Raw genomic sequence first — 27221 nt, 5'->3', positions numbered from 1 at the left:
TTTCAGTGTCTAGGGCCAGGAGAAAGGACGGCGTTAAATTGTGATTAATTATGCTTACCATCCATCTGGTGCCATCTGGGGCCTGTTTTCCTCTAATAAATCCTACTTGGCCAGGGCCTATGAGATAAGAAGTTATATTTAGTAAACAGTTAGCAAAAATGTTTGCATACATTTTGAGGTCTGAATTTAATAATGATATGGGTCTGTAGTTTAGAGGGGAAGTTGGGTCTTTACCTGATTTTGGTAGGGAGATTATTGTTACATCACAGACAAGGAGGCACTTTGAGGATACGGGACGGGGAGTTTTCCTACTCCACAGACTGCACAGCGGCTCATACTGTGAAAGTGAATAATAGCGGTGAGTGCGTTCCTTATGAAGCACAGAACAATTTGAAGGAGCACATTGTCACTTCATTATTGGACTTTTTCTACACAGCAATATTCTGCATTAAACGTGAACTCACACAATGAAATACACTGCATTAAATGGCACTTAACTTACTGAAATATACTGCGTTAAACTTGCAGTAACACACAGAAATATACCCCGTTAAACGTGCAGTAATGCACAGAAATATGCTGCTTTAAATGTGCAGTAACACACTGAAATATACTGCAGTAAACGGCAGGTAACGCACTAAAATATACTGCGTTAAACATGCACTAACACACAAATATATGTAAACATACATCCTGCGAGCGCCCCATCTATTTGTTCAATGAACAAATGAACAGCCGATGATCAACTCAAATATGCCTATCTCTACCCATGATAACAGGGACTTGGCTGCATACTGGCTTGTCTACATGGTTTTAAGCAGATGTTTGTGAATGAACACCTATGAGGCCCTTTTAATTTACACCCGTATGGGTGAACCAAATACCAATTTAGTATCCTCCATTTCATCGTATTGGCTGCATGTTGTCACTAACCAGACAAATCAGAGTGACCCCGATCCCACTGTGTCTGCAACTGGGTTGGCCAATGAGTAGAGTCTAATGCACAGGTGGTTTTCAGGAAGACCCCCCCCCCCACCCCCACAGGGGTTTGAACTCCCCTGGGTTACTTCCTCAGATACAGGCATATCAGGAAGATGTGATAGGGTCACAGGTGACTAGTGGGGAAGCAAATGAGCTGGCAGAAAAAAAAAAGCTTGGACACGCCCAGCTGTGGGGGCTCAGAGTAGCAGAGTTTGGTAAATGGAGCAAACCCAAACAAGCTGTGTCCAACTCCCATGGCTCAGAGAAGCAGAGTTTGGCAAATGGCGTGTACCAACTATAGTATCAGCAGCCAGTAACTACAGTGGAGCATACAAGGAACATATGCCAATGGTCAGTGAGAGATGGAGAGTACCTGTAGTAGCAGCTATGGATTATGTGGACTAGGCAGAGGCAGAAGAGTAAGGGTCCTTTCACATGGACGATCCGTTTAGGTCTGCCTGTCAGTTTTTCAGGCGGACCTAAACGGATGCCTAAACGGATGCTCCATAGAGCTCTATGGAGCGTCGGATGTCAGCGGTGACATGTCCGCTGACATCAGAGCCGCTCCAATCCGAAAAAGTTTGACGGAGGAAAAAGCTATTTTTCAATCCCTCATCGGATCGGATCGGGTGACGACGGACACTGCGGTCCGTCATCACCCAATCTCCCATAGGGGAGAGTGGAGCTGTGACAGGTCCGTCCTTGCGCAGTGTGCAGAGACAGACCTGTCCTCTGCCTGCTCAGCGGAGATCGCTCCGGTGATCCCCGCTGTGCAAGCGGATATCCATGGGACGGATCAGCACTGATCCGCCCCGTGTGAAAGGAGCCTAACAGGGAAGCTAAGAAATAAGGGGCACACCAGGACAGGTTTGGGAAACACATGAAAACCAGGCGACACATGGACAAACTTTGTATGGGCATCTGTCAACAGATTATGCCAGCTTTTTAGGAAAACAGTGACGCATATCTGAGACCTAGGAGGTACGCAAGGGAGCTGCCACACATGCTAAACTATGGCAAAAGCCTGGTGATGCAATCCCCTAACTGTCACCCAAAAGTGACAAATGATATCTAGTTAATGAAAAGCTAGCAGCCATCTTATGTAACTTGTTTTCAAAATTAAAGAACATTTTTTGGATGCTATGCATAAATGATTTCTTCCTACTCACCACCTGACCATTGTTCATAACTTACAAACAACTAATTCTTGTTTGTGTTCCATATTTAATTTAATCACTTTTGTCCCACTCTACAAGAATCTGGCAGGGCCGCACCTGGAGTATGCTGTCCAGTTCTGAGCGCCAGTCCTTAGGAAGGATGTACTAGAAATGGAGCGAGTACAAAGAAGAGAAACAATGCTAATAAAGGGTCTGGAGGACATTAGTTATGAAGAAAGGTTGCGAGCACTGAGAGCGGATATGATTTCAATTTCCAAATATGGTACTGGTGACTAGGGATGGCTGAACGGTTCGCTCGGTGGTCGGTTCACGGCGAATTTCGACTGTTCGCGGTCCGCCCGAACGGCGGACTATTGCCGCTGGTCGACCGACGGACTTACGTGTTTACTGTGTAAAAGAACTTTGACCTATGATGACACATCCATCATGGGGTACAGGACAGCCAATTGAGACATTACAGCACATGGACACTTGGACATTCCCCCAACTTATAAATAGACCCGATCCGGCGGCCATTTTACATTCTTTCTACTGTCACTATAGGGAGAGGTTGCTGTGTGGAGCAGGGAGAGATTGCAGTGACCCAAATCGCTAGCTATTAGGTCCACAAAAGTTCTTTTAAGGACTGGTATGGTATAGGTGTAGTTCAGGATATAGGTTTGAGGCACTGCTGTTCAAGTCATTGTTGCAGCAGATTGTCTTTTGTCAGTGCTGAGAGAGGGACAGATAGGACGCTGTGTGTTGCAGAGAGGGACAGTCAGTTTAATCATTAGCTGTTACTATTAGGTCCACAAAAGTCCTTTTCAGGACTGATATGGTGTAGTAGTACAGGATATCGTTTTGAGTGCTATTCAAGTTATTGTTGCAGCAGCCTGTGTTTTGTCAGTTTAAATAGGGACAGACAGGAAGCTGTGTGTGGCAGTGAGGGACAGTCAGTTTAATCATTAGCTGTTACTATTAGGTCCACAAAGGTCCTTTTCAGGACTGGTATGGTAATAGGGTTGTACACGTATAATATTCTTTCTTCCAAATATAGAAAGAATATTATACTTGACTGCTGCCCTTCTGCTGCAGTAGTCCTTTATGAGTATAGGGATTGAGGTACAGTCTGTTAATCACAACCTAAGTGTTTCACAAAGGTCCTTCTAAGGACTGGTAAGGTATAGCGTACTAGAGTATATAGGGTTGAGTGAGGTACAGTCTGCTAATCACAACCTACTAGTTCCACAAAGGTCCTTATAAGGACTGGTAAGGTATAGCGTACTAGAGTATATAGGGTTGAGTGAGGCACAGTCTGCTAATCCTTAAGGACTGGTATAGGTCCACAATATATAGGGTTGAGGTGCACTACTGCTGACTGCTGCCCTATTCTGCAGCAGTCCTTTATCAGTATAGGGACTGAGGTACAGTCTGCTAATCACAACCTACTAGTTCCACAAAGGTCCTTCTAAGGACTGATAAGGTATAGCGTAGTACAGTATATAGGGTTGAGTGAGGTACAGTCTGCTAATCACAACCTACTAGTTCTACAAAGGTCCTTCTAAGGACTGGTAAGGTATAGCATACTATAGTATATAGGGTTGAGTGAGGTACAGTCTGCTAATCCTTAAGGACTGGTATAGGTCCACAATATATAGGGTTGAGGTGCACTACTGCTGACTGCTGCCCTATTCTGCAGCAGTCCTTTATCAGTATAGGGACTGAGGTACAGTCTGCTAATCACAACCTACTAGTTCCACAAAGGTCCTTATAAGGACTGGTAAGGTATAGCGTACTAGAGTATATAGGGTTGAGTGAGGTACAGTCTGCTAATCACAACCTACTAGTTCCACAAAGATCCTTCTAAGGACTGGTAAGGTATAGCGTACTAGAGTATATAGGGTTGAGTGAGGTACAGTCTGCTAATCCTTAAGGACTGGTATAGGTCCACAATATATAGGGTTGAGGTGCACTACTGCTGACTGCTGCCCTATTCTGCAGCAGTCCTTTATCAGTATAGGGACTGAGGTACATTCTGCTAATCACAACCTACTAGTTCCACAAAGGTCCTTATAAGGACTGGTAAGGTATAGCGTACTAGAGTATATAGGGTTGAGTGAGGTACAGTCTGCTAATCACAACCTACTAGTTCCACAAAGGTCCTTCTAAGGACTGGTAAGGTATAGCGTACTAGAGTATATAGGGTTTAGTGAGGTACAGTCTGCTAATCCTTAAGGACTGGTATAGGTCCACAATATATAGGGTTGAGGTGCACTACTGCTGACTGCTGCCCTATTCCACAGCAGTCCTTTATCAGTATAGGGACTGAGGTACAGTCTGCTAATCACAACCTACTAGTTCCACAAAGGTCCTTCTAAGGACTGGTAAGGTATAGTGTAGTACAGTATATAGGGTTGAGTGAGGTACAATCTGCTAATCACAACCTACTAGTTCCACAAAGGTCCTTCTAAGGACTGGTAAGGTATAGCGTACTAGAGTATATAGGGTTGAGTGAGGTACAGTCTGCTAATCCTTAAGGACTGGTATAGGTCCACAATATATAGGGTTGAGGTGCACTACTGCTGACTGCTGCCCTATTCCGCAGCAGTCCTTTATCAGTATAGGGACTGAGGTACAGTCTGCTAATCACAACCTACTAGTTCCACAAAGGTCCTTCTAAGGACTGGTAAGGTATAGTGTAGTACAGTATATAGGGTTGAGTGAGGTACAGTCTGCTAATCACAACCTACTAGTTCCACAAAGGTCCTTCTAAGGACTGGTAAGGTATAGCGTACTAGAGTATATAGGGTTGAGTGAGGTACAGTCTGCTAATCCTTAAGGACTGGTATAGGTCCACAATATATAGGGTTGAGGTGCACTACTGCTGACTGCTGCCCTATTCTGCAGCAGTCGTTTATCAGTATAGGGACTGAGAGTTTTGTCACAGGGTCATTTAAAAAATGACAGGCAGAGGAAGAGGCAGGCCCTTCTGCAGGGGTGGTAGGGGTAGGGCAGGAGCAACAGGCTTGAGCCAAAGTGGGAAATTGCAGAAGGTACGTGCGATTACATCAAAGGAAGCACCAGAATTGGTTGACTGGCTCACTCAGCCTTACTGTTCTGCACCCTCCTCATCCTCTCAATCTGCACCCTCTTCTTCACTCTCTGCTATGTGCACCCCCAAAGACACTACCACCAACCACACCACCACCACCACATACCTTCCGCTTGAGTCACAGGAATTATTTTCCGATCCATATCAAGACATTTCTGATGCACAGCCACTCTTGGCATTGGATCAGGAAGAGGAGGTAGCAACAACCGCCACTCAGCAGTCTGACGACAGTACCCAGATCAGCCCAAGGAGGAGGTTGGTCACCGGTGTTGCTGCCTACGTCGATGATGACGTGTCTAGTGATGTCACATGGGTGCCCACAAGAGAGGAAGAGGAGGGGAGTTCAGAGGGAGATATGGACGAGCAGATAGGGAGGAGAAGCAGGAATAACTTACATTGCACAGGAGGGACAAAGCAGACTGCTAATGTATCAGGGGGGAGTCATCGACCATGTACGGTCACATCTGGTGCTCCCAGGATGCCGGCACATGGCTCCGCAGTGTGGGCTTTTTTTAACGTGTCCGCTGCTGACAATAGTATTGCCATCTGCAATCTTTGCAGTCAACGCAATAGTCGCGGTAAGCCCAACACTCACCTTAGGACGTCCGCCTTAAGAAGGTACATGAGCTGCCATCACCAAGCCCAGTGGGAGCAACGGAACACACAAAGCCACACTCCAGGCTCTCACTGTCCAGCCTCGTCTTCTACTTCTCCTTCTCCTCTCTCCTCACAATTGTCCTCCACTCCACCTTCCATCACGCCAAGCTCACGTTTTTCTGCAAAAAAGCAGGCTTCCGTGGGCCTAATGTTGGAGCGTAAAAAAATTATGACGCTCGATAACCCTCATGCCCAACGGTTGACGGCTGGCTTGTCAGAACTGATAGCCCGCCAACTACTGCCATATATACTGGTGGACTCGGATGCCTTTCGAAAATTTGTGGTCATTGGAACACCACAATGGAAGGTCCCATGAAGGAAGTATTTCTCACAGAAGGGCATCCCAGAGCTTGTTCAGCGGCAAGTGAATATATCTCTGGCACACAGTGTCAGTGCCAAGATACATCTGACCACAGACACGTGGTCTAGCAAACACGGGCAGGGAAGGTATATCACTTTTACTGCCCACTGGGTGAACCTTCTGACGGCGGTCAAGCATGTAACCCGTGGCATCCGTGTAGATTTGGTTTTACCGCCACGGATTGCATGCAGGCCTGGCTCTTCTTCTCCTTTTCCTCCTCCTACTCCATCCTCCTCCCTCTCCTCCTGGGCTGACTCCTCCTTTTCCGCTGCTAGCGTCTCTTCCGCTGCGCCGCCCAAGCTCCCCAGAACCTATTCGACATGCCAGGTGAGACGTTGCCATGCCGTGCTGCGTCTGTTGTGCCTGGAAGCCAAGAGCCACACTGGCCCGGCACTCCTTTCAGCTTTGCGTTCACAGGCAGATCAGTGGCTAACACCGCTCAATTTGACAATTGGTAAAGTGGTGTGTGACAATGGTGCCAATCTGCTTAGCGCATTGAAACAGGGCAAAATGACGCACGTGCCATGCATGGCACACGTCTTAAACTTGGTCGTGCAGCGATTCGTTGTCAAATACCCTGGGGTCCAGGACATCTTGCGGCAGGCAAGGAAAATCTCTCCCCATTTCAGAAGATCTTACACGGCCATGGCTCGCCTTGCTGACATTCAGTGGCGACACAATCTGCCGGTCAGACGTCTTATTTGCGATTGCCCGACGCAATGGAACTCAACCTTCTATATGATTGATAGGCTGCTCCAGCAGAAACGTGCAGTTAACGTCTACCTGTATGAACTCTGCGGGAGAACAGGTTCTGGGAAGCTGGGTTTTTTTTCACTGCGCCAGTGACTGCTCATGCGCGACGCATGCAGACTTCTGTGGCCATTTGAGGGGATCACCAAACTGGTCAGTCGCAGCCATGGCGCCATCAGTGACATGGTACCTTACGCCTTCTTTATGGAGCGTGCATTGCGTCGTGTCATTGATCAAGCTGTGGAGGAGCAGGAGCGGGAAGATGAGGAAGTCGCAATGCTGGATGAACAGGAGTCTGAAGAGGAGTCAGAGGAGGATGGTGCCGGGGCGGATGAGGAGGAGCAAGAAGAGCATGCTTTAAACTTTTCTGGGATCCCTATTGTTGTGCGTGGATGGGGAGAGGAGAATGAAGAGGACAACATTATCCTGGATGATGAGCAGGAGCCAGGCCACCACACCGCTTCCAGTTTAGTGCAAATGGGGGCCTTCATGCTCCAGTGTTTTAACAGGGACCCCCGTATAAAAAGCATAAGGGTCAAGGACCAGTACTGGGTGGCAACGTACTTAGACCCCCGGTACAAACACAAAATGGCGGAAATGTTACCGCCGTCACAGAGGGCTGTCAGAATTGAGCACTTCCAGGCCTTGCTTCGAGAAATGCTGCATTCTGCTTTTGCGTGCGCTGGCAGAGGAGCAATTCCCACTCCCAGAGAAGGAGTTGCGGGTACCAATCCAACAGCGCCTGCAAGAAGAGGCCGGTTTGAAGATGTGTTGGTGACTTCTGATATGAGGTCATTCTTTCAGCTGACCCATCGACAGGTGTCATCTGGATCCAGCATCAGGGAACGCCTAGACTGACAGGTGTCCGACTACATCGGGTTAACGGCTTTGTCCAGCCCGTCTCCTCAGGACACCGACTCCTTGAACATCGGACCAAGGGCACCACAGCTACCAGCACTACCCCGATTACTCTGACCATTCCGAGGAAATACATGGAATAGACCAAAACACCAACCATCGGTCAAAAAGTCAGATGCTGGAAACCCTGCCTTACAGCCCTGCGAGTCGTCCCCATGGACATACGGATGAAACATTACATCTCTGATCTGCCTTTACACCACTAATTTAATGTGAGTGTTTTTTAACCATTTTTAATAAATTTGAGTAACTTCACTGCTGCACTTAGAGGGCGCCGTCTCTTTCTCTATTCCATTGTTTCCTAGAGCTACTTCTTGCTTTAAGACTGGCAGCCCTTTAGGGTACAGCCTGTACTGTTGATCCCCCTCACGGACCACTTTGACGATCTACATAGACCCTGAACTTCTCATCGTGGATACTGGTGTGTGGATATACCCAAAACCCACACAAAAATCGATATACTTTGGCTATATAAATATGATCAATTTGTTATACTAACATTCTGTGATCATACTACAATATTTTTGGGATCCCCAGCGAGCGCCATATTACCCTCCTCAGGGAACACCTAGACTGACAGGTGTCCGACTACATCGGGTTAACGGCTGATGTGGACGCTCTGAGGAGTGATGAACCCCTGGACTACAGGGTGGGCAGGCTTGACCTCTGGCCAGAGCTTGCCCAATTTGCAATGGAACTGTTGGCTTGCCCCTCGTCCAGTGTCCTGTCCGAAAGGACGTTCAGCGCAGCAGGGGGGGATCGTGACAGATAAGCGTACTCGCCTAGCTCACGACAGTGTTAACTACCTCACATTTCTAAAAATGAATGAGGCATGGATCTCAGAGGAATTCAACACATGTGACCAGTAGACCATGTATATGTCTAGAAACGATTTTTTTAATCGAGCACACAGACCCTCTTTCTTCATTTGGCTCACTTCCTTGTACTAAAAAAGCACACCGTACTATATGCCCATACCTTCCTGTTTGAAGAGGTTGAGTGGTGTCATATTTCTACTGGGGCTGCTTATTATGAGGGGCTCCCACCATCCCTGTGCTGTGCTGACTTCCTCCTGGGGCTGCTTATTATGAGGGGCTCCCACCATCCCTGTGCTGTGCTGACTTCCTCCTGGGGCTGTACCTCTGCTGTGCATATTATGAGGGGCTCCCACCATCCCTGTGCTATGCTTATTATGAGGGGCTCCCACCATCCCTGTGCTGTGCTGACCTCCTCCTGGGGCTGCTTATTATGAGGGGCTCCCACCATCCCTGTGCTTTGCTGACTTCCTCCTGGGGCTGTACCTCTGCTGTGCATATTATGAGGGGCTCCCACCATCCCTGTGCTATGTTCATTATGAGGGGCTCCCACCATCCCTGTGCTGTGCTGACTTCCTCCTGGGGCTGCTTATTATGAGGGGCTCCCACCATCCCTGTGCTGTGCTGACTTCCTCCTGGGGCTGCTTATTATGAGGGGCTCCCACGATCCCTGTGCTGTGCTGACTTCCTCCTGGGGCTGTACCTCTGCTGTGCATATTATGAGGGGCTCCCACCATCCCTGTGCTATGCTCATTATGAGGGGCTCCCACCATCCCTGTGCTGTGCTGACTTCCTCCATGGGCTGCTTATTATGAGGGGCTCCCACCATCCCTGTGCTATGCTGACTTCCTCCTGGGGCTTTACCTCTGCTGTGCATATTATGAGGGGCTCCCACCATCCCTGTGCTATGCTCATTATGAGGGGCTCCCACCATCCCTGTGCTATGCTGACTTACTCCTGGGGCTGCTTATTATGAGGGGCTCCCACCATCCCTGTGCTATGCTGACTTCCTCCTGGGGCTGTACCTCTGCTGTGCATATTATGAGGGGCTCCCACCATCCCTGTGCTATGCTCATTATGAGGGGCTCCCACCATCCCTGTGCTATGCTGACTTACTCCTGGGGCTGCTTATTATGAGGGGCTCCCACCATCACTGTGCTATGCTGACTTCCTCCTGGGGCTGTACCTCTGCTGTGCATATTATGAGGGGCTCCGACCATCCCTTTGCTATGCTCATTATGAGGGGCTCCCACCATCCCTGTGCTATGCTGACTTACTCCTGGAGCTGCTTATTATGAGGGGCTCCCACCATCCCTGTGCTATGCGGACTTCCTCCTGGGGCTGTACCTCTGCTGTGCATATTAGGAGGGGCTCCCACCATCCCTGTGCTATGCTCATTATGAGGGGCTCCCACCATCCCTGTGCTGTGCTGACTTCCTCCTGGGGCTGCTTATTATGAGGGGCTCCCACCATCCCTGTGCTGTGCTGACTTCCTCCTGGGGCTGTACCTCTGCTGTGCATATTATGAGGGGCTCCCACCATCCCTGTGCTATGCTCATTATGAGGGGCTCCCACCATCCCTGTGCTGTGCTGACTTCCTCCTGGGGCTGCTTATGAGGGGCTCCCACCATCCCTGTGCTGTGCTGTGCTGACTTCCTCCTGGGGCTGCTTATTATGAGGGGCTCCCACCATCCCTGTGCTGTGCTGACTTCCTCCTGGGGCTGTACCTCTGCTGTGCATATTATGAGGGGCTCCCACCATCCCTGCGCTATGCTCATTATGAGGGGCTCCCACCATCCCTGTGCTGTGCTGACTTCCTCCTGGGGCTGCTTATTATGAGGGGCGCCCACCATCCCTGTGCTATGCTGCCTTCTTCCTGGGGCTGTACATCTGCTGTGCATATTATGAGGGGCTCCCACCATCCCTGTGCTATGCTGACTTACTCCTGGGGCTGCTTATTATGAGGGGCTCCCACCATCCCTGTGCTATGCTGACTTCCTCCTGGGGCTGTACCTCTGTTGTGCATATTATGAGGGGCTCCCACCATCCCTGTGCTATGCTCATTATGAGCTGCTCCCACCATCCCAGTGCTATGCTGACTTACTCCCGGGGCTGCTTACGGTGCAGGTGTCAGTGCTTTATGTCACGCTGCTGATGTCAGTGCTCTCTATCACGGTGCTGGTGTCAGATCACTCTATCACGGTGCAGGTGTCATTGCTGTATGTCACGCTGCTGATGTCAGTGCTCTCTATCACGGTGCTGGTGTCAGATCACTCTATCACGGTGCAGGTGTCATTGCTTTATGTCACGCTGCTGATGTCAGTGCTCTCTATCACGGTGCTGGTGTCAGATCACTCTATCACGGTGCAGGTGTCATTGCTGTATGTCACGCTGCTGATGTCAGTGCTCTCTATCACGGTGCTGGTGTCAGATCACTCTATCACGGTGCAGGTGTCATTGCTTTATGTCACGCTGCTGATGTCAGTGCTCTCTATCACGGTGCTGGTGTCAGATCACTCTATCACAGTGCAGGTGTCATTGCTTTATGTCACGCTGCTGATGTCAGTGCTCTCTATCACGGTGCTGGTGTCAGATCACTCTATCACGGTGCAGGTGTCATTGCTTTATGTCACGCTGCTGATGTCAGTGCTCTCTATCACAGTGCTGGTGTCAGATCACTCTATCACGGTGCAGGTGTCATTGCTTTATGTCACGCTGCTGATGTCAGTGCTCTCTATCACTGTGCTGGTGTAAGATCACTCTATCACGGTGCAGGTGTCATTGCTGTATGTCACGCTGCTGATGTCAGAGCTCTCTATCACGGTGCTGGTGTCAGATCACTCTATCACGGTGCAGGTGTCATTGCTGTATGTCACGCTGCTGATGTCAGTGCTCTCTATCACGGTGCTGGTGTCAGATCACTCTATCACGGTGCAGGTGTCATTGCTGTATTTCACGCTGCTGGTGATCATCTCTTGCACCCACTTCTTTGCCTACCTTGACCTTCCCTCTCCTCCATTGCCTTCATGCGCTCCACAGTCCTGAATTGTCACAATTTCACATATAAAAAAAGAATGCTTGTAGTTGTTGATCCTAGATTCACCTCATACATGTTTTATGTCATTGGCCATGTGGTGGGACTATGTGTGCACAGCTAGTAATTATTTTGTGGCTGCAAATTTGACCTGTAGTTCGCGAAACGTCCCGTCGGAAGTTCGTCCATCACTACTGGTGACCCCACAATTAAAAATAAAACTTTTTCACAGAAGGGAGTTTAACCACTTCGCATCCAGGCCAATTCTGACATTTCTCTCCTACATGTAAAATTCCTATTTTTTTTTGCTAGAAAATTACATAGAACCCCCAAACATTATATATGGTTTTTTAGCAAAGATCTTAGAGAATACAATAGCACTCGTTGCAACTTTTTATCTCGCACGGTATTTGCGCAGCGATTTTTCTAATGTGAGCGATGTTTGCGTAAAAAAAAACCCGGTAAAGTTTGCCCAATTTTTTTGCATATCGTGAAAGAGGAGCATACGCCGAGTAAATAGATACCCAACATGTCACACTTCAAAATTGCACGCGCTCGTGGAATGGCGCCAAACTTTGATATTTAAAGATCCCCATAGGTGACGCTTTACATTTTTTTACTGGTTACATATTTTGGGTTACAGAGGAGGTCTAGGGCTAGAATTATTGCTCCCACTCTAACGTTTGCGGCGATACCTCACATGTGTGGTTTAACCACTTTCAGACCGGACCAATTTGCTGGTCAAAGACCAGACCCCTTTTTGCGATTCGGCACTGCGTCGCTTTAACTGACAATTGCGCGGTCGTGCGACGTGGCTCCCAAACAAAATTCACATCCTTTTTTTCCCACAAATAGAGCTTTCTTTTGGTGGTATTTGATCACCCCTGTGGTTTTTATTTTTTGCGCTATAAACAAAAATAGAGCGACAATTTTGAAAAAAACTCATTATTTTTTACTTTTTGTTATAATAAATATCCCCCAAAAATATATAAAAAAAATGTTTTTTCCCTCAGTTTAGGCCGATACGTATTCTTCTACATATTTTTGGTAAAAAAAATCGCAATAAGCGATTATTGATTGTTGATTGGTTATAGCGTTTACAAAATAGGGATAGTTTTATAGCATTTTTATTAATAATTTTTTATTTATTTTTTTTTCACTAGTAATAGCGGCGATCAGCGATTTTTATTGTGACTGCGGCATTATGGCAGACACATCGGACATTTTTGACACATTTTTGGGACCATTGTAATTTATACAGTAATCACTGCTATATAAATGCAGTGATTCCTGTGTAAATGACACTGGCAGTGAAAGGGTTAACCAGTGGGTGGCAGTGTAGGGGTTAAGTGTTCCTAGGGGAGTGTTACTGACTGTGGGGGGGTTGGGCTTTCATTTAGTGTACACTGATCTCTGCTCCAATCACATGGAGCAGAGATCAGCGTCACTAGTTGCTAGGCAGAATGGAAAAATGTTGTTTACACAGCATTTCCTCCATTCGGCTGCTCCGTGAGACGATCGCGGGGATGCCCGCGGCGATCGAGTCCGCGGGTCCCGCGACCGGACTCACGGGGGTCCCGACCAGCGCAGGAGCGTGCCGCCGGCGGCACGCTCCCGATGGCAGGGCGGCATCGAATATTGGACGTACCTGTACGCCAATATGCCTGCCCGTGCCATTCTGTCGACGTACATTGTCGTGCGCTGGTCGGGAAGTGGTTAAACACCGTTTTCATATGTGGGCGGGACTTACGTATGCGTTCGCTTCTGTGTGCGAGCTCACGGGGACAGGGGTGCTTTAAATTTTATTTTTTTATTGTTAATTTTATTTTTTTAGTTTTACACTTAAAAACAAAAAACAAAAATTGATGACTTTTATTCCTATTACAAGGAATGTAAACATCCCTTGTAATAGGAATATGGCACGATCGGACACATTTACAGTGAGATATGGGGTCAATAAGACCCCATATCTCACCTCTAGGCTGGGAAGAATAAAAAATAAAAAAAAATAAAAAAACGATCCTGGCTTCCTAGCCAGATCGGCGCCGTTAATTTGAATACAGAGTCCGGGCGTGACGTCATAACATTGTGCCCGGCCTCTGAACGACCATAGAGACTCCGGGGACGATCTGGTCCGCCGTAAATCTCTATGGTAACTTGCTGGGGCCGGCGGATCCTGTGACCGACTCACCGATGGAAACGGTGAGTCGGTACAAGCACCGGAGAGCGGCGGGAGGGGGGAGGAGCCGTAAGAACGATCAAGCAGCGGAACAGTCGCTATGATCATTCTTATGGTGCAGGGAATCGCCGGCTGAAAACGGTAATATCTGAATGATGTCTGTGGCCTCAGGCATCATTTAGATATAACCACTGAAAGCCCATGACGTCAATAGACGTAGTATGGGCGCCATGTGGTTAGCAAGACATGTAGCCACTTATTAAAATTAGAAGGAAAGAGGTTTAACCTTAAACTACGTAGAGGATTCTTTACTGTTCTTTACTGTAAGAGCGGCAAGGATGTGGAATTCCCTTCCACAGACGGTCTCAGCGGAGGGCATCAATAGTTTAAAAAAACTATTAGATAAGCACCTGAATGATCACAACATACATGAATATACAAGGTAATACTGACATATAATCACACACATAGGTTGGACTTGATGGTCTTTTTTCAATCTCACCTACTATGTAACTTTCTTCCTGCGCTATAGTTGAAAGATGGCTACAGCCTGGGCTTCCTTTCCCATGAGAGAATACATTGACGTCCTCCCATGATCTCGCCGAGCCTTCGGACTCAGTTGATCACAGATCGAGGTAAATGGCCAATGTGATCAGCTGTCAGACATTGACAGCTGATCACAGGATGTAAACCCAAGCTGGTTTTCGTTTTTGTTTTCCTCACCCTGACAGCATGAGGAGAGAAGAAAGCCGATAACTGGCTTATGTTTAAGGGACATCAGCACTGATAATCAGGGCACTGATTATCAGTGCCCTAATTATCAGTGTAGCACTGACCCCCGAAGGAGCGGCTGGTTTTGCTGGGCTTACCGTTACCGTCTCCACCTCGTTGCTTGTCTAGAGGTTCCCGAGGTTGATGGCCCAATAAACTGCAGAGACCTGTATATCTGTGGGCTTCCGCGCTCTATGGAAAATTTGGGGAAGGTAAATTAAAAGCAGCAGCAATCACTGTTATGAGTGAACTCTCAATATATGATAAATTAATAGGGGGGTGTGTGCGCTCGCTTTTAAACCAAAGAAAAAGAGATAACAGACAATGTTTTAAATAACAACCAGGTGTGAGTGAATGTGAAATATGCGAACCAGCACAAACAATAAGTACGTAAACTTATATATAAACTATGTGGACTCACACAAGTAAAAAAATGAAAAGTGACTTAGTGCAAAATTAAAGTTGCTGCATACATAAAGATGCATGCGCCATATACCTTAAATATTCAAATAGAATCAAATAAATAAAATATGGCAACAAACAGTGAAATGAAGTATGGTACAAACCATATATGTGAAACACAGTGATATCAGTGCATCAGGCTAAAGTGTCCCAAATAAGATACAAACATGCAACTCAAAAAATCGCAGCAAAAAAAATTAAATTAATTAATTAAATTTAAAGTGCAATGTGCCAAACGAGGAACGATCCTCTAGTGGTGATCCGTGCCAGTAGTGCTAGCGCTGGGCAATTACTTCCCCGCTGCAAGATAAGCAGCGAAAAATCACACAGGCAACCAGGTGGCAGAGGATATACCAGGTGGGCCCACTTGAAGTCCTATTGATGACGTAACGCGTAGGAACTGGAAGTGACGTTTACATCCGGGCAAGACGCTCGGCGGTCTGCTGTGCTTATGTTGACATTTCCTTGTGAGTAGATATTTTATTTAAAATAAAATGGTGTTTTAAAATACTACACTATGGCGGTATCTTTTGGTTTATCCTCCTGAGCCCGGTGACCATATACGAGGAAATTGGAGACATTTGTGTTATCCCCAAGACCTTGCTGTACAGCCATCCCTTGGATCATCCTCTGCCACCTGGTTGCCTGTGTGATTTTTCGCTGCTTATCTTGCAGCGGGGAGGTAATTACCCAGCGCTAGCACTACTGGCACGGATCACCACTAGAGGATCGTTCCTCGTTTGGCACATTGCACTTTAAATTTAATTAATTAATTTAATTTTTTTTGCTGCGATTTTTTGAGTTGCATGTTTGTATCTTATTTGGGACACTTTAGCCTGATGCACTGATATCACTGTGTTTCACATATATGGTTTGTACCATACTTCATTTCACTGTTTGTTGCCATATTTTATTTATTTGATTCTATTTGAATATTTAAGGTATATGGCGCATGCATCTTTATGTATGCAGCAACTTTAATTTTGCACTAAGTCACTTTTCATTTTTTTACTTGTGTGAGTCCACATAGTTTATATATAAGTTTACGTACTTATTGTTTGTGCTGGTTCGCATATTTCACATTCACTCACACCTGGTTGTTATTTAAAACATTGTCTGTTATCTCTTTTTCTTTGGTTTAAAAGCGAGCGCACACACCCCCCTATTAATTTAAAACTGCAGAGACCGACACTTGAATCCCTTTGGGAATTTTTATTTGCAAAAAAACGTTGAACAGAACAGTCTCCCAGTAGGGAATAGAGGGTATGGGTAGTAAAGCTCAGGTACTCTTGGAACTGCTGACACTTGAAATGTCTCTCTCTAAATGATCCAGGGAATAGCCATTCGCAGCTGGATAGTTCAACTATCGGATAAATCCCCTTTAGTGAATTTAGCAGCCGACAGGTGATTTAAACTTAGCAAAGTCTCTGCCACGGACTTGGTTGTAGAACTTCAAAACAGATCAGAAAGTCTCTCACAGAACTTAGTTGTAACAGAAGGATGAAATTAGGAACTCTCTTACGTTACCAGTATCTTACAGCCGGTCAGGCGATACCGTAAGAATGCGGATTCACTTGGTGTCCTTTCAACTTAGCTTCCAGGCTCTTACGAGCAGCCAGCCTTGTTCGTGGCCCTCTTCCGAAGAGTCCTCCCCTGGTTGCGTTTTCAGTTACTGGGCCTCTCCAAACCCGAGACAGCACTGGACCACCTTGGAACCCTCCTTCCAGTTACTGTGCTTCGGGCTAGCCAGCCCAGAGACATTGGAAATGGATGGATCCGCATCCCAGGCCATGAGGGGCTCTGGGGACTGGTCAGGAGGACCAGGACCATGGAGTCAGAACATACTTTTGGACTGGAACTCAGAACCACGTGATTTCAGCACCTTAAGTACCCTCTCCCAGAATGCACAGCGAGACAACGCACCCGCTGATAGGCTCAGAGAGAGAGATTGGTACCCAATGCGTCCAACCAGACTGCGTTCCAATGCTTGTCAAAGATGACAACTACACCTATGACCAGGCAGAACAGTCCAGCCAAACTGATGCAAAAAACATAATTTACTGAAATTAACCCTAAGACCCAACTATGGTCTTAGGAAAAAAAGAAATTTACAAAAACGTAGCACGTGCTCTTCAGGAGCCTGGCGCTACATCAGTGAAGTCCCATCAGTGCTGCCAATTACTGCCCTCTAATGCTGCCAATCAGTGCCACCTCTCAGTGCCGTTCAGTGCTGCCCATCAGTACAGCCTATCAGTGCAGCCTCATCAGTGCTACCTCTCAGTGCCCAACAGTTCCAGCTATCAGTGCCACCTACCAGTGCCCAGCAATGCCACTTCATCAATGCAACCTCAACAGTGCACATCAGTGAAGGAGAAAAAAAACCTGTTTGCAAATCATACATGCCATAGGTCATATATGTCAAAAGGTCAAGCTATTCTTGACCTTGGTTACAGAATTGTTGACTTTGGTTGGAAAATTGCTGTAGAACTACCAACTGAAATTTTCCCGACTCACAACAAAAGTATCTATGTTACTATTGTATTAGACAATTTGAGCAAACATTTCTAATGACATTTCACACACACACATACACACACACACACACACACACACACAACACAGGTATACCTAAGCATTTCTTGTACACTGGGTTGACTAATGCCTCTTTTGGAAACGATATATTGCCCTACAATGTATATAATTGAAACCACTTATTTATAAAATTATTTGAAAGAAAACAAAACCGACAGAAAATAATCAAAACAAATAAGATATTGCAGACCTAGGTTTCTTGTCCTCTCACCTAGAGGTCTTTACCATCACTTAACCTTCCTGCTAGATTGCAAAGGATCCAACACCTCACAAGAATGCACTCCTGCATAAGACTTGGGATTCTCAGCCTTTCCAGGATTGCAATTAAGTGATGTCATCGGTGCCTAGGTGAGTGGACTGATAGCTGGGGTCTTCTAGGAGTATCTTTTACTGTTTTCTCTTTTTTTCAGGTTAAAGTGATAGAAGTTAGTTGGATATATGGCAAGGTCTGCATTAAATTGTATGCATTTACCTAGACAAGAGTCTCATACTATAATGTTACCAGGTTGCATCCTGATTAATGTGTTGTTGGTGCATATTGTTGTTTTTATTTGTATATTTCATGCTTTTTAAAGTTATTTTTTTTTCCTTTTTTTTCCAGCAATCTAGAAGATCAAAGTGCCTGAGACATCAGTTAGTGCTCCCATGTAATTGACACATTTCAGTTCAAAGGACAGTCAAGGAAAGGAAGATAGGGGTTGTTTGTTTATATGCATTTGGATAAGATTAACTATCTTAGGGCTCAAGTAAAAGGGCAAACTGGCTTTCTGATCCCAGCGTCCTTTAGAAAACTACTGTGAAGTAATGTACACACAGTAATGTAAAAATAATTTCCCTGATTTTTTTTTTCCCTCCATCCTTCCCTTACAACATTTACTTTCCTTGTTTCTTCTCCCTATCCACAGCTATTTCTCTTTGCATTTATCAGTTCTAGTTGAACATTTCTTGCATTGCACTTAGTTTTGTAAACATTACTTTTGTACTTCTCACCAATTCTCTCAATATACTTAACTTCAACTGTGATATGACACATTATCAAAAATATTTAGTGTATTTTTAGCCACCATGACATTGATTTTCCAATAACTCTTGTAGTTACTCTCAAACTTTTTTCTGTCCAACATTCCGTTTTTTTTTTATTCCTTTACCCACACCCTCCATGTGGTCCCTGCTTTACCTGTCTTCCCTCCTTTCCCTTCCCCTCCATTCCTTTTCACTCCAGTTCTATGGGGCACCTGGTCAATGGGTCCGTTACTCTCATCCTACTGTAGCCAGTAGTAATGGAGGGTGGGGAGAACACCTCACTTTCCGAATTAGAACAAATGCCACTCGTGGCCTCCTCCTCTATCAAGATGATGAAGGAGACTGTGACTTTCTTGAGTTAGCTTTGGATGGTGGACGCCCACGCCTAAGGTTCTCCATTTCATGTTCAGAACCTGCTGTTGTACGTCTGCCTCGGGTACTATCAGATGGCCTTTGGCATGGCATAGTAATTGGTGGTAATGGCCGTGAGGGTTGGCTGAGTGTAGACGGAGAAAGAGGAGCTGCTGAAGTTCGATCAAAGCGCAGAGAAATGACACTCCGAAGTGACCTTTTTGTAGGTGGTCTTCCATCAGATCTACGTTTATCAGCCCTAACTTTGGGTGGTGCTAAATATGAACCACCTTTTCTAGGTGAATTGGAAGCGCTAAGATTGGGGGGTAGGCTAGGACAACTATTAGCCAGTCAAGGGGTGGGAGGAACAGAAAAGGAGGAAGACAGGGGAGCAAATCGAGAAATGTCCAGTTCATGCCAAGAAGCAAACCCATGTCTCAACGGAGGAAAATGCAGAGATGAGGTAGAAGGAGACATATGGTGTGACTGTCGGGACACAGGGTACCATGGAGAAAACTGCTCTGAAGGTTGGTGATATAGTTGCATCTATTATCTGCTTTATTCCCTTTTTAACCAAAATGTTTGTTTCTGCGTGGATTTACTTAGTGTATCAAATCAGTATACAGTATTTACAGTCATTTAAAAAAATGTTTGATTTTCCAGGTTTTTTTCCATGCTTTAATTCCAAGAAGTTCAATTCCTAGAAGAAAATCTGTTTAAAAGAGAAGTATGGCCAAAGCTTTTTTGGCCATACGTTTCTTTTGGGGCACAGGAGTGCACTTATTTCTGCACTCCTGTGATGCAGATTTAGCCAACAGTGGGCAAAAGCCTACTGTACGCTAACATCACAGAGCTGGTCAAGGCTCTGGAAGGATCTGACTGCCAGCTAGCTCAGCCTTTCAGCATGCCCCTATGAACCTGAGACAGCCTCTCCCTCCCACTCCACAGCCTGGCATTCCAGTGCGCACTGGAGGGGCAGAGCAGAAAATGGTGATTGACAATCACCGCTCTTTGCTCAGTGAAGACCGAGAACAGCATGTGAATGCTTCAGAATAAAACAGATTGTGAAAGCTGCACAAGCATACACAGAAATGTTTGTGGAGAACAATCAGAGTAATGTGGCTGCATAGCATAGCCTCTATAGGAATCTATTACAACAAAGAGTCAAGCTGAGAATCTCAATTTCAATAAAGCTGTACAGAATACAAAGAACTAACTTGTGCTTATGCTCATAAATGGCACCCCTCATAGTGAAATCAAGGGTAGCTCTGGTAAAACATGCAAATCCAAGGCCCAATACCAAAGGGCCTCCACAGTGGAACTAAAGTATTATGTAAGCCACTGGGGAAGTGCACCCCCTCTCCTCCTTCTTTTGCCTTATCAGGCATAGCTTCTCTGAGCCGCTGAGGGAGGGAAGCTAAGGACTTCTCTTTTCTGGTCATGTCCAGGAACCCATGGTGTTTTGAGAAATGGAGATAAAGGAGTCTGCACCTGAGCATGGTAAATAAATTGGCACTCAGGGGAGTCTCTCAAAATTAGGTCGTTGAGAATGCCTCAGGTTGCATTTCATCATTTCTGACTTAAGGCACATCATTAGATGATGGCTCTGTGGGTTTCACAGTGGGAGCATGCACCTGAGCTGGGTGACCATGTCTGTGCCTCACAAACTTGGACAGGTTTTTTTGTCTCTCTGTTTTGTCAATTGATTTGAGGAGTTTATTGTGTAGGTATCTCAATTTTTCTATGGTTTCTTTTCTCTGGATATTGCAGCCTGGCAGTCCTTGACTGTAAAACAATTGTTTTTTTCCTATAGAGTTTGCAATTATTTTTGTTGCTGTGTGCTTTTATGCCAGATTAGCATTAGCTCTCCTTGCTCCAGCCATTAACAAACCTGTCAGGACCTTCTGATGGCACTGTGGTTCCCTGAACAAAACGTTATAGTTCCAGTGGCCTCTCAGCAGCCAGCAGTTTCTTTTTTTTTAAGTTAAGAAAAGCTTTATTGAGATGAAAGAGTTCCATACAGCAATTCCAGAATATCCTCCCAAACATAAGTTACCAGCTTTGTCCTGTACAGTGTTTGATTCCGCCAGTAATACAAAGCCAGCAGTTTCCAGTAATCCATCTACACCTGATGGAGGGTACTTAATGTGGTTAAACCCAAAGAAAGATTACTGCTAGCCCTTCTTTTCTACCAAGCCACACTACACTGTGTACATGTTTGTATAAAATGATGCCTCTAAATACGTTATTTGAGTTTATTTCTGGCTGGTCACGGGACCTCCGGCAGCTCTACTTCCCCAATCTAAGGGCTACAGTGGGAGAGGCCACAGTGGTAGGGGCCAAGATCCCCCTCCGACATCATTCAGGAGGTCACGGGGCTGATGTGCTGTCCGCTCAGCCCCTCCCGCTGTAGCCTTTAGATCGAGGGAGGAGAGCGCCCAGGTCACTTGACCAGCCAGAAACAAACTGAAATAAGGTATTTAGAGGCATAAGCATGTACAGTGTAGTGTGGCTTGGTACAACAGATGGGCTGCCAATTTTTTTTCTTTACTGCCAGCTATTAAGAGTGGCAGGAGGGAACGGGAGAGATGGGGACTAGATCAGCTCAGACACACAGGAGCTGACATTTATATATATATATATATATATATATATATATATATATATATATATATCTCAAAAGAAACACCAAATAAAAAAATCTGCGTAAGAATTTACAAAGACAAGGTTTACATAATAAATCAATACAAACATATGATAACTGATATTAGATCTCAAAAATGGCCTATCAATATAAAGTGCATATATGTGAACAGTTAGCACACACGATAGGTAGATAATAACTACCATAATGAAACATATGTTAAAAAGATTGAAATATCCCACTTAATCAACTAGCCTGAAAAAAATAGTTCAGGTGTTTAAAAAGTTTAATGTTAGTCTGATAACATTAGTGTTGGTCCAAAACAAGGGTTTGTTTGGTATCGATTACACAGTTAATGTCCCAATCGACATTTAACCCTTATGGGGCGTAATTATTAAGCTGATAAACACACTTCATCACTAATTTGGAGAGTTCCCTAGGTTTATTACATCCTCTCCAGTGCAGTTCAAGCTTGTCAATGCTCTTTGGGATTTATATCATGAAACTCTAAAATGTGCAGAAGGCTTTGCTATTTAACCGCTTGTCGACCGCTGCCTGTATATATATGTCGGTAGAATGGCACGGCTGGGCAAGGTAAAGTACCCTTTTGGTACTTCGAATTTCCCGTCATCTGCGCATGCCGCGGGTGGCGTGCGACCCTGCCGTGAGCTCCGTGACCACGCCCGCAGGATACCCACAATCGTGTCATGGAGCTGAAGAATGGGGAGATGCCTATATATAAACACATCATCTCCCTGTTCTGCCTAGTGACAAGACACTGATAGTTTTCTCCCTGTCACCGGGAGCAGCAATCAGTGTCATGTCACTGCTAGCTCATCCCCCAGACAGTTAGAAACACACCCCAGGACACACTTAACCCCTCCCTAGCCCCCTAGTAGTTAACCCCTTCACTGCCTGTGAAATTTTTACAGTAATCAATGCAATTTTATAGCATTGATTAATGCCAATGGTTCCAAAAATATGTCAAAATTGTCCGATGTGTCTGCCATAATGTCGCAGTGATGATAAAAATCGCTGATCGCCGCTATTACTAGTAAAGAAATTAATAAAAATTCAATAAATCTATCCCCTATTTTGTAGACGCTATAACTTTTGCACAAACCAATCAATAAACGCTTATTGCATTTTTTTTACCAAAAAATATGTTTAAGAATATGTATCAGCCTAAACTGAAGAAAAACATTTTTTTTGTATATTTTTGGGGGATATTTATTATAGCAAAAAGTAAAAAGAATGCTTTTTTTCAAAATTGTTGCTCTTTTTTTGTTTATAGCGCAAAAAAAAAAAACACAGGGGTGATCAAATACCACCAAAGAAAGCTCTATTTGTGAGAAAAAAGGACGTCAATTTTGTTTGGGTACAACATTGCACAACCGTGCAATTGTCAGTTAAAGCGACGCCGTGCCAAATCGCAAAATGTTCTCTGGTCAGGAAGGGGGTAAATCCTTCCGGGTCTGAAGTGGTTAAAACCTCTCTTGATGATATATACTGTATATGTGTTCCCTAAGGCAATCTCTAAAGACATCTAGTAGTCCTCCCAACATATCCTTTACCACAAATACATTAAAGGAGATATACAACATGAGTGTAATTGCAAAATATAAATGTGTCCAAATCATATTTCTTTCCTGTACTAACAGAAGTGAAATGATTAAAATGATCTTTTTACACCTGTTTCCTTTCATCACAAATCACACATCTGTTACATGGGTGAAACCACTAATATTTGAAAAGAACACAGATTTAGGGGGGTGGATTAATCACATTAGGGGCTATCCTATCTCTTAAGTTCAGAGCTTTTCCCCCCATTCCAAATGAGAATCACATCATCAATATTAGACACGTGTGGATCATTTCGTTCCAAATGAATATTCTTACAAATTTTTCATTATTCAGTGATTTGGATATATCAAAATACCCGAATTACAATATAAACAAATTCTACCAAATGTACCGAAAAAGGTAACAAAATTCATCTGAATCAAATTTGACATTGAACTCCAGTTTAATTCTAACTACACATATTGCTGAAATCAGACTGTGTGTGTTATTAGAGTACCATTTTAAAATAATGCTGTTTTGTTAAGCCAAAGGTGATTTAAAGAGTCATTGTAATCATTTGTTGAAGATTTTTCTTTGTTTACTCTGCTGCATTCAAATCGAAAACAATATAACATTTTTGTTTCAACTGATTTGAAAATGTAATAATACATCATGTTTCCACCTTGCCATAAATAAGATTGCAGGGCTAGGCGTGAACTTGGCATCCATTGCTACACTCCTAGTTTGCAAATAAAAGTGGTTATTAAACCAAAAATATTTGTAACATTGCAAAGTCAATCATGTGTAAAATAAATAGCTTTTGTGTTTTGAGGATATAATCCACTGACTGTAGAAAGAAATCAACTGTTGTGTAAATCATCTTCATGTGAAATATTAGTGTATATGTAACATCCGCAGTTACTAGGTAGGCCCCTTCTGGTATATGTATTGTAAAGTTTGGGGACAAAGTGCATAAACCTGTCAAAGGTGAAACCAAAAATACTTTTTTTTTTTTTAAATGCAATTTTATTAAGGAAAATGCATAGGTGTACAGAACACTCCAACAGACTGAAAAAATATTTCACAAACAAAGTTCTTGAACAAAAACGAAATCAGAACACTGAGGCAGTTGAACATACAGACTTTCTTAGCCCCTGTACACACGGTCGGAGATTTCGACAACCAAATCTGTCGGATTTTGTCAGTCGGATTGTGTCCGACGGATCTTGTCCGAAACTGTTGCATACACACGGTCGGACAAAGTTGTCATAAAATCCGATCTTTCAGAACGTGATGACGTAATTTCGTTACAATGGAACTACAGTAAGGCTAGTAGCCAATAGCTTTGATGTAGTAATTTGATCTGAGCATGTGTGGCACTTGGTCCGATCAAAATTCTCTACACATGATCAGAGTATGTCCGATCGGCCCAGTTGGTCGGGAAATATTTCCAACAAGTTGGAAAATTGGGTCCGATGGATATTCCGACGGAATCAGTCTGATGCATACCACACACAGTCAGATTATCCGACAACACGGTCCGATAGGACACATTCCGACGGATTCTCCGACCGTGTGTACAAGGGTTAAGAATAGCTTGTCCATCTTGATTCACAAATTATCAAAGATAAGCGTTTAAGGTTTTCAGATCAGTTTCCAGAAAGCAAAAGATAAGGGAACCAAAAAGAAAGGTCAATTTGTGTTGGTATGTTATGTAACTTTTAGGGGATCCTTGTCCCTAGGTCTACCACAGGGTCAGCCCGGAGGTGATTATAGGGACCATTCGTGGATAAAGCTAACGGTGACTGGACGAATCCCTATAGCATGTGGTGGCTCATTTGCGGGGTCTATTGTTCTAGGCTGCTTTGGGGGATTCCGTGGTGGAAGTCAGTAGACAGCCCAAAAAGACTTTTATTTATAATTAAATCAAAATAGGCTTTTCTTCAGCATACAAATCAAAACGTAAATTAAAGTCCGCTTATCTTCAGCACAAAAAGAACAAGAAAAGAAAGCACCTACAGTTCTGTAGTCGGGACTTCGCCCCAAAGTTTTCAGAGTCCTTATAGCAATCTTTTGTAGCCTCCAAGATAGTAAGATAGCAACACAGCAACACAGCAACACAGCTCCTCAGACAGGTGTTAATCTCCTACTCCTCCTCACCACCACCTCTCTACTACTTCCTGTCTTATGAGCTGTCTACTTGGAGGCCTTTAACCCCCTGTGTGCCAAATCCCTGTGGTCAGGGAGGGAGGCTCTTTCCCACCCAAATGTCACTTCAGAGCCCCCCAAATTCTGGGTCCCAACTATCTCTCTTTTAATATAGAGAGGACCGCAAGTCAGTCCTCTCCTAAAGACTATCCCCGGAATTTCTCACCCATTTTTGGGTGACCCCCTGAAGCCTACCGGGATTCCCTTAAAAGGACCACAACCCGAATATAGGCGCTACATAGCACCCGTCCAGGACTCAACCTTGGCGTCCTGTACATATCCCCCCTCTGCCTCAACGCGGAGGTGTTGGAGGCACCACTTGACATTATACAATGGACCCGGGAGAGGGCATCGGCATTCTGATGTCTCCCGGATCTGTGCTCTACCACAAAATTGAACTCCTGGAGAGAAAGGAACCACCTTGTTACCCTGGCATTAGTGTGCTTATTTTGCCTCATCCAGGTCAGTGGGGCATGGTCAGATACCAGGTGAAACCTTCTGCCTAGGGGGAAATACCGTAAAGAGTCCAAAGCCCACTTAATGGCAAGACACTCCCGCTCCACCACCGTATAGTTTTTCTCTGCTGCCCTCAGCTTCCTACTTAGAAAAACTACGGGGTGCTCTTCCCCGTTGATTACTTGCGACAGGACTGCTCCTAACCCTTCATTTGAAGCATCTGTCTGTACTACAAAATCCTTAGTAAAGTCCGGAGCAACGAGCACCGGATCCTGGCACAATGCCATCTTAAGCTTCTGAAAAGCTTTTTCGGCATCGTCATTCCACTTTACCATCACTGACTTTCTGCCTTTGGTCAGGTCAGTCAATGGTGTAGCAATGGTAGCAAAGTTGGGGATAAACCTCCGGTAGTAGCCATCTATGCCCAAAAACTCTCTGACCTGGTTAGGGGACGGGGTCAGTCCTGTATGGCTTTTACTTTACTCATTTGGGGCTTCACCAGCCCTCTTCCCACAATGTATCCCAGGTATTTGGCTTCCTCCACCCCAATTGCACATTTTTCTGGATTGATGGTGAATCCTGCTCTTCTCAAGGAGTCTACAACTGCCTGAACTCGGGGAAGATGGGACTCCCAATCAGGGCTAAAGATGACTATGTCATCCAAATAAACAGAAGCGTACCGATAATGTGGACGCAAAGTTTTGTCCATGGCTCTTTGGAAAGTAAACCAAATGGCATTCTTTTGTATTGGAAGTTGCCTTCCGGGGTAGAGAAGGTCATTTTCTCCCTAGCTTCCTTGGTCAGGGGAATCTGCCAGTACCCTTTTGTGAGGTCCAGTGTGGTAATATACCTGGCAGGACCCAACCTCTCAATTAGCTCATCTACCCATGGCATGGGATAAGCATCAAACTTGGAGATTTCATTACGTTTTCTAAAGTCATTGCAGAAGTGAAGAGTGCCGTTGGGTTTGGGTACCATCACGATTGGACTCGACCACTCGCTCTGCGACTCCTCAATGACATCAAGCTCAAGCATGCTTTTGACCTCTTCAGACACTTCCGCTCTATGAGCTTCTGGGATACGGTAAGGCTTTAACCAAATTTTTACATTGGGTTCAGTTACAACGTCATGCTCGATGACATTGGTGAGTCCCGGTAACCCTGAAAACATGTCCCTATTTCTTTGAA

The 27221-nt window shown here is 45.0% G+C and overlaps 1 protein-coding gene across 30 annotated transcripts in view; it reads left to right on the top strand.

Moving 5' to 3' along the window:
- Positions 1 to 27221, top strand: part of LOC143934091 (neurexin-2-like) — a 3463823-nt gene that overhangs the window by 644763 nt on the left and 2791839 nt on the right. For all 30 annotated transcript variants that reach the window (XM_077457482.1, XM_077457436.1, XM_077457661.1 and 27 more), the window contains one exon: positions 18391 to 19690. In XM_077457482.1, coding sequence (XP_077313608.1) covers positions 18949 to 19690 — 742 coding nt within the window. In that variant the 5' untranslated portion in view covers positions 18391 to 18948. The remainder of the gene's footprint in view (positions 1 to 18390; positions 19691 to 27221) is intronic.

This window comes from Lithobates pipiens, unplaced genomic scaffold (assembly GCF_037356315.1).
Source record: "Lithobates pipiens isolate NorthernLeopardFrog02 unplaced genomic scaffold, aLitPip1_a1.2 Scaffold_10, whole genome shotgun sequence".
Taxonomy (NCBI): Eukaryota; Metazoa; Chordata; class Amphibia; order Anura; family Ranidae; genus Lithobates; species Lithobates pipiens.
Note: the sequence above shows the minus strand (reverse complement) of the source record. Positions and strands in the feature narration are given on the sequence as shown.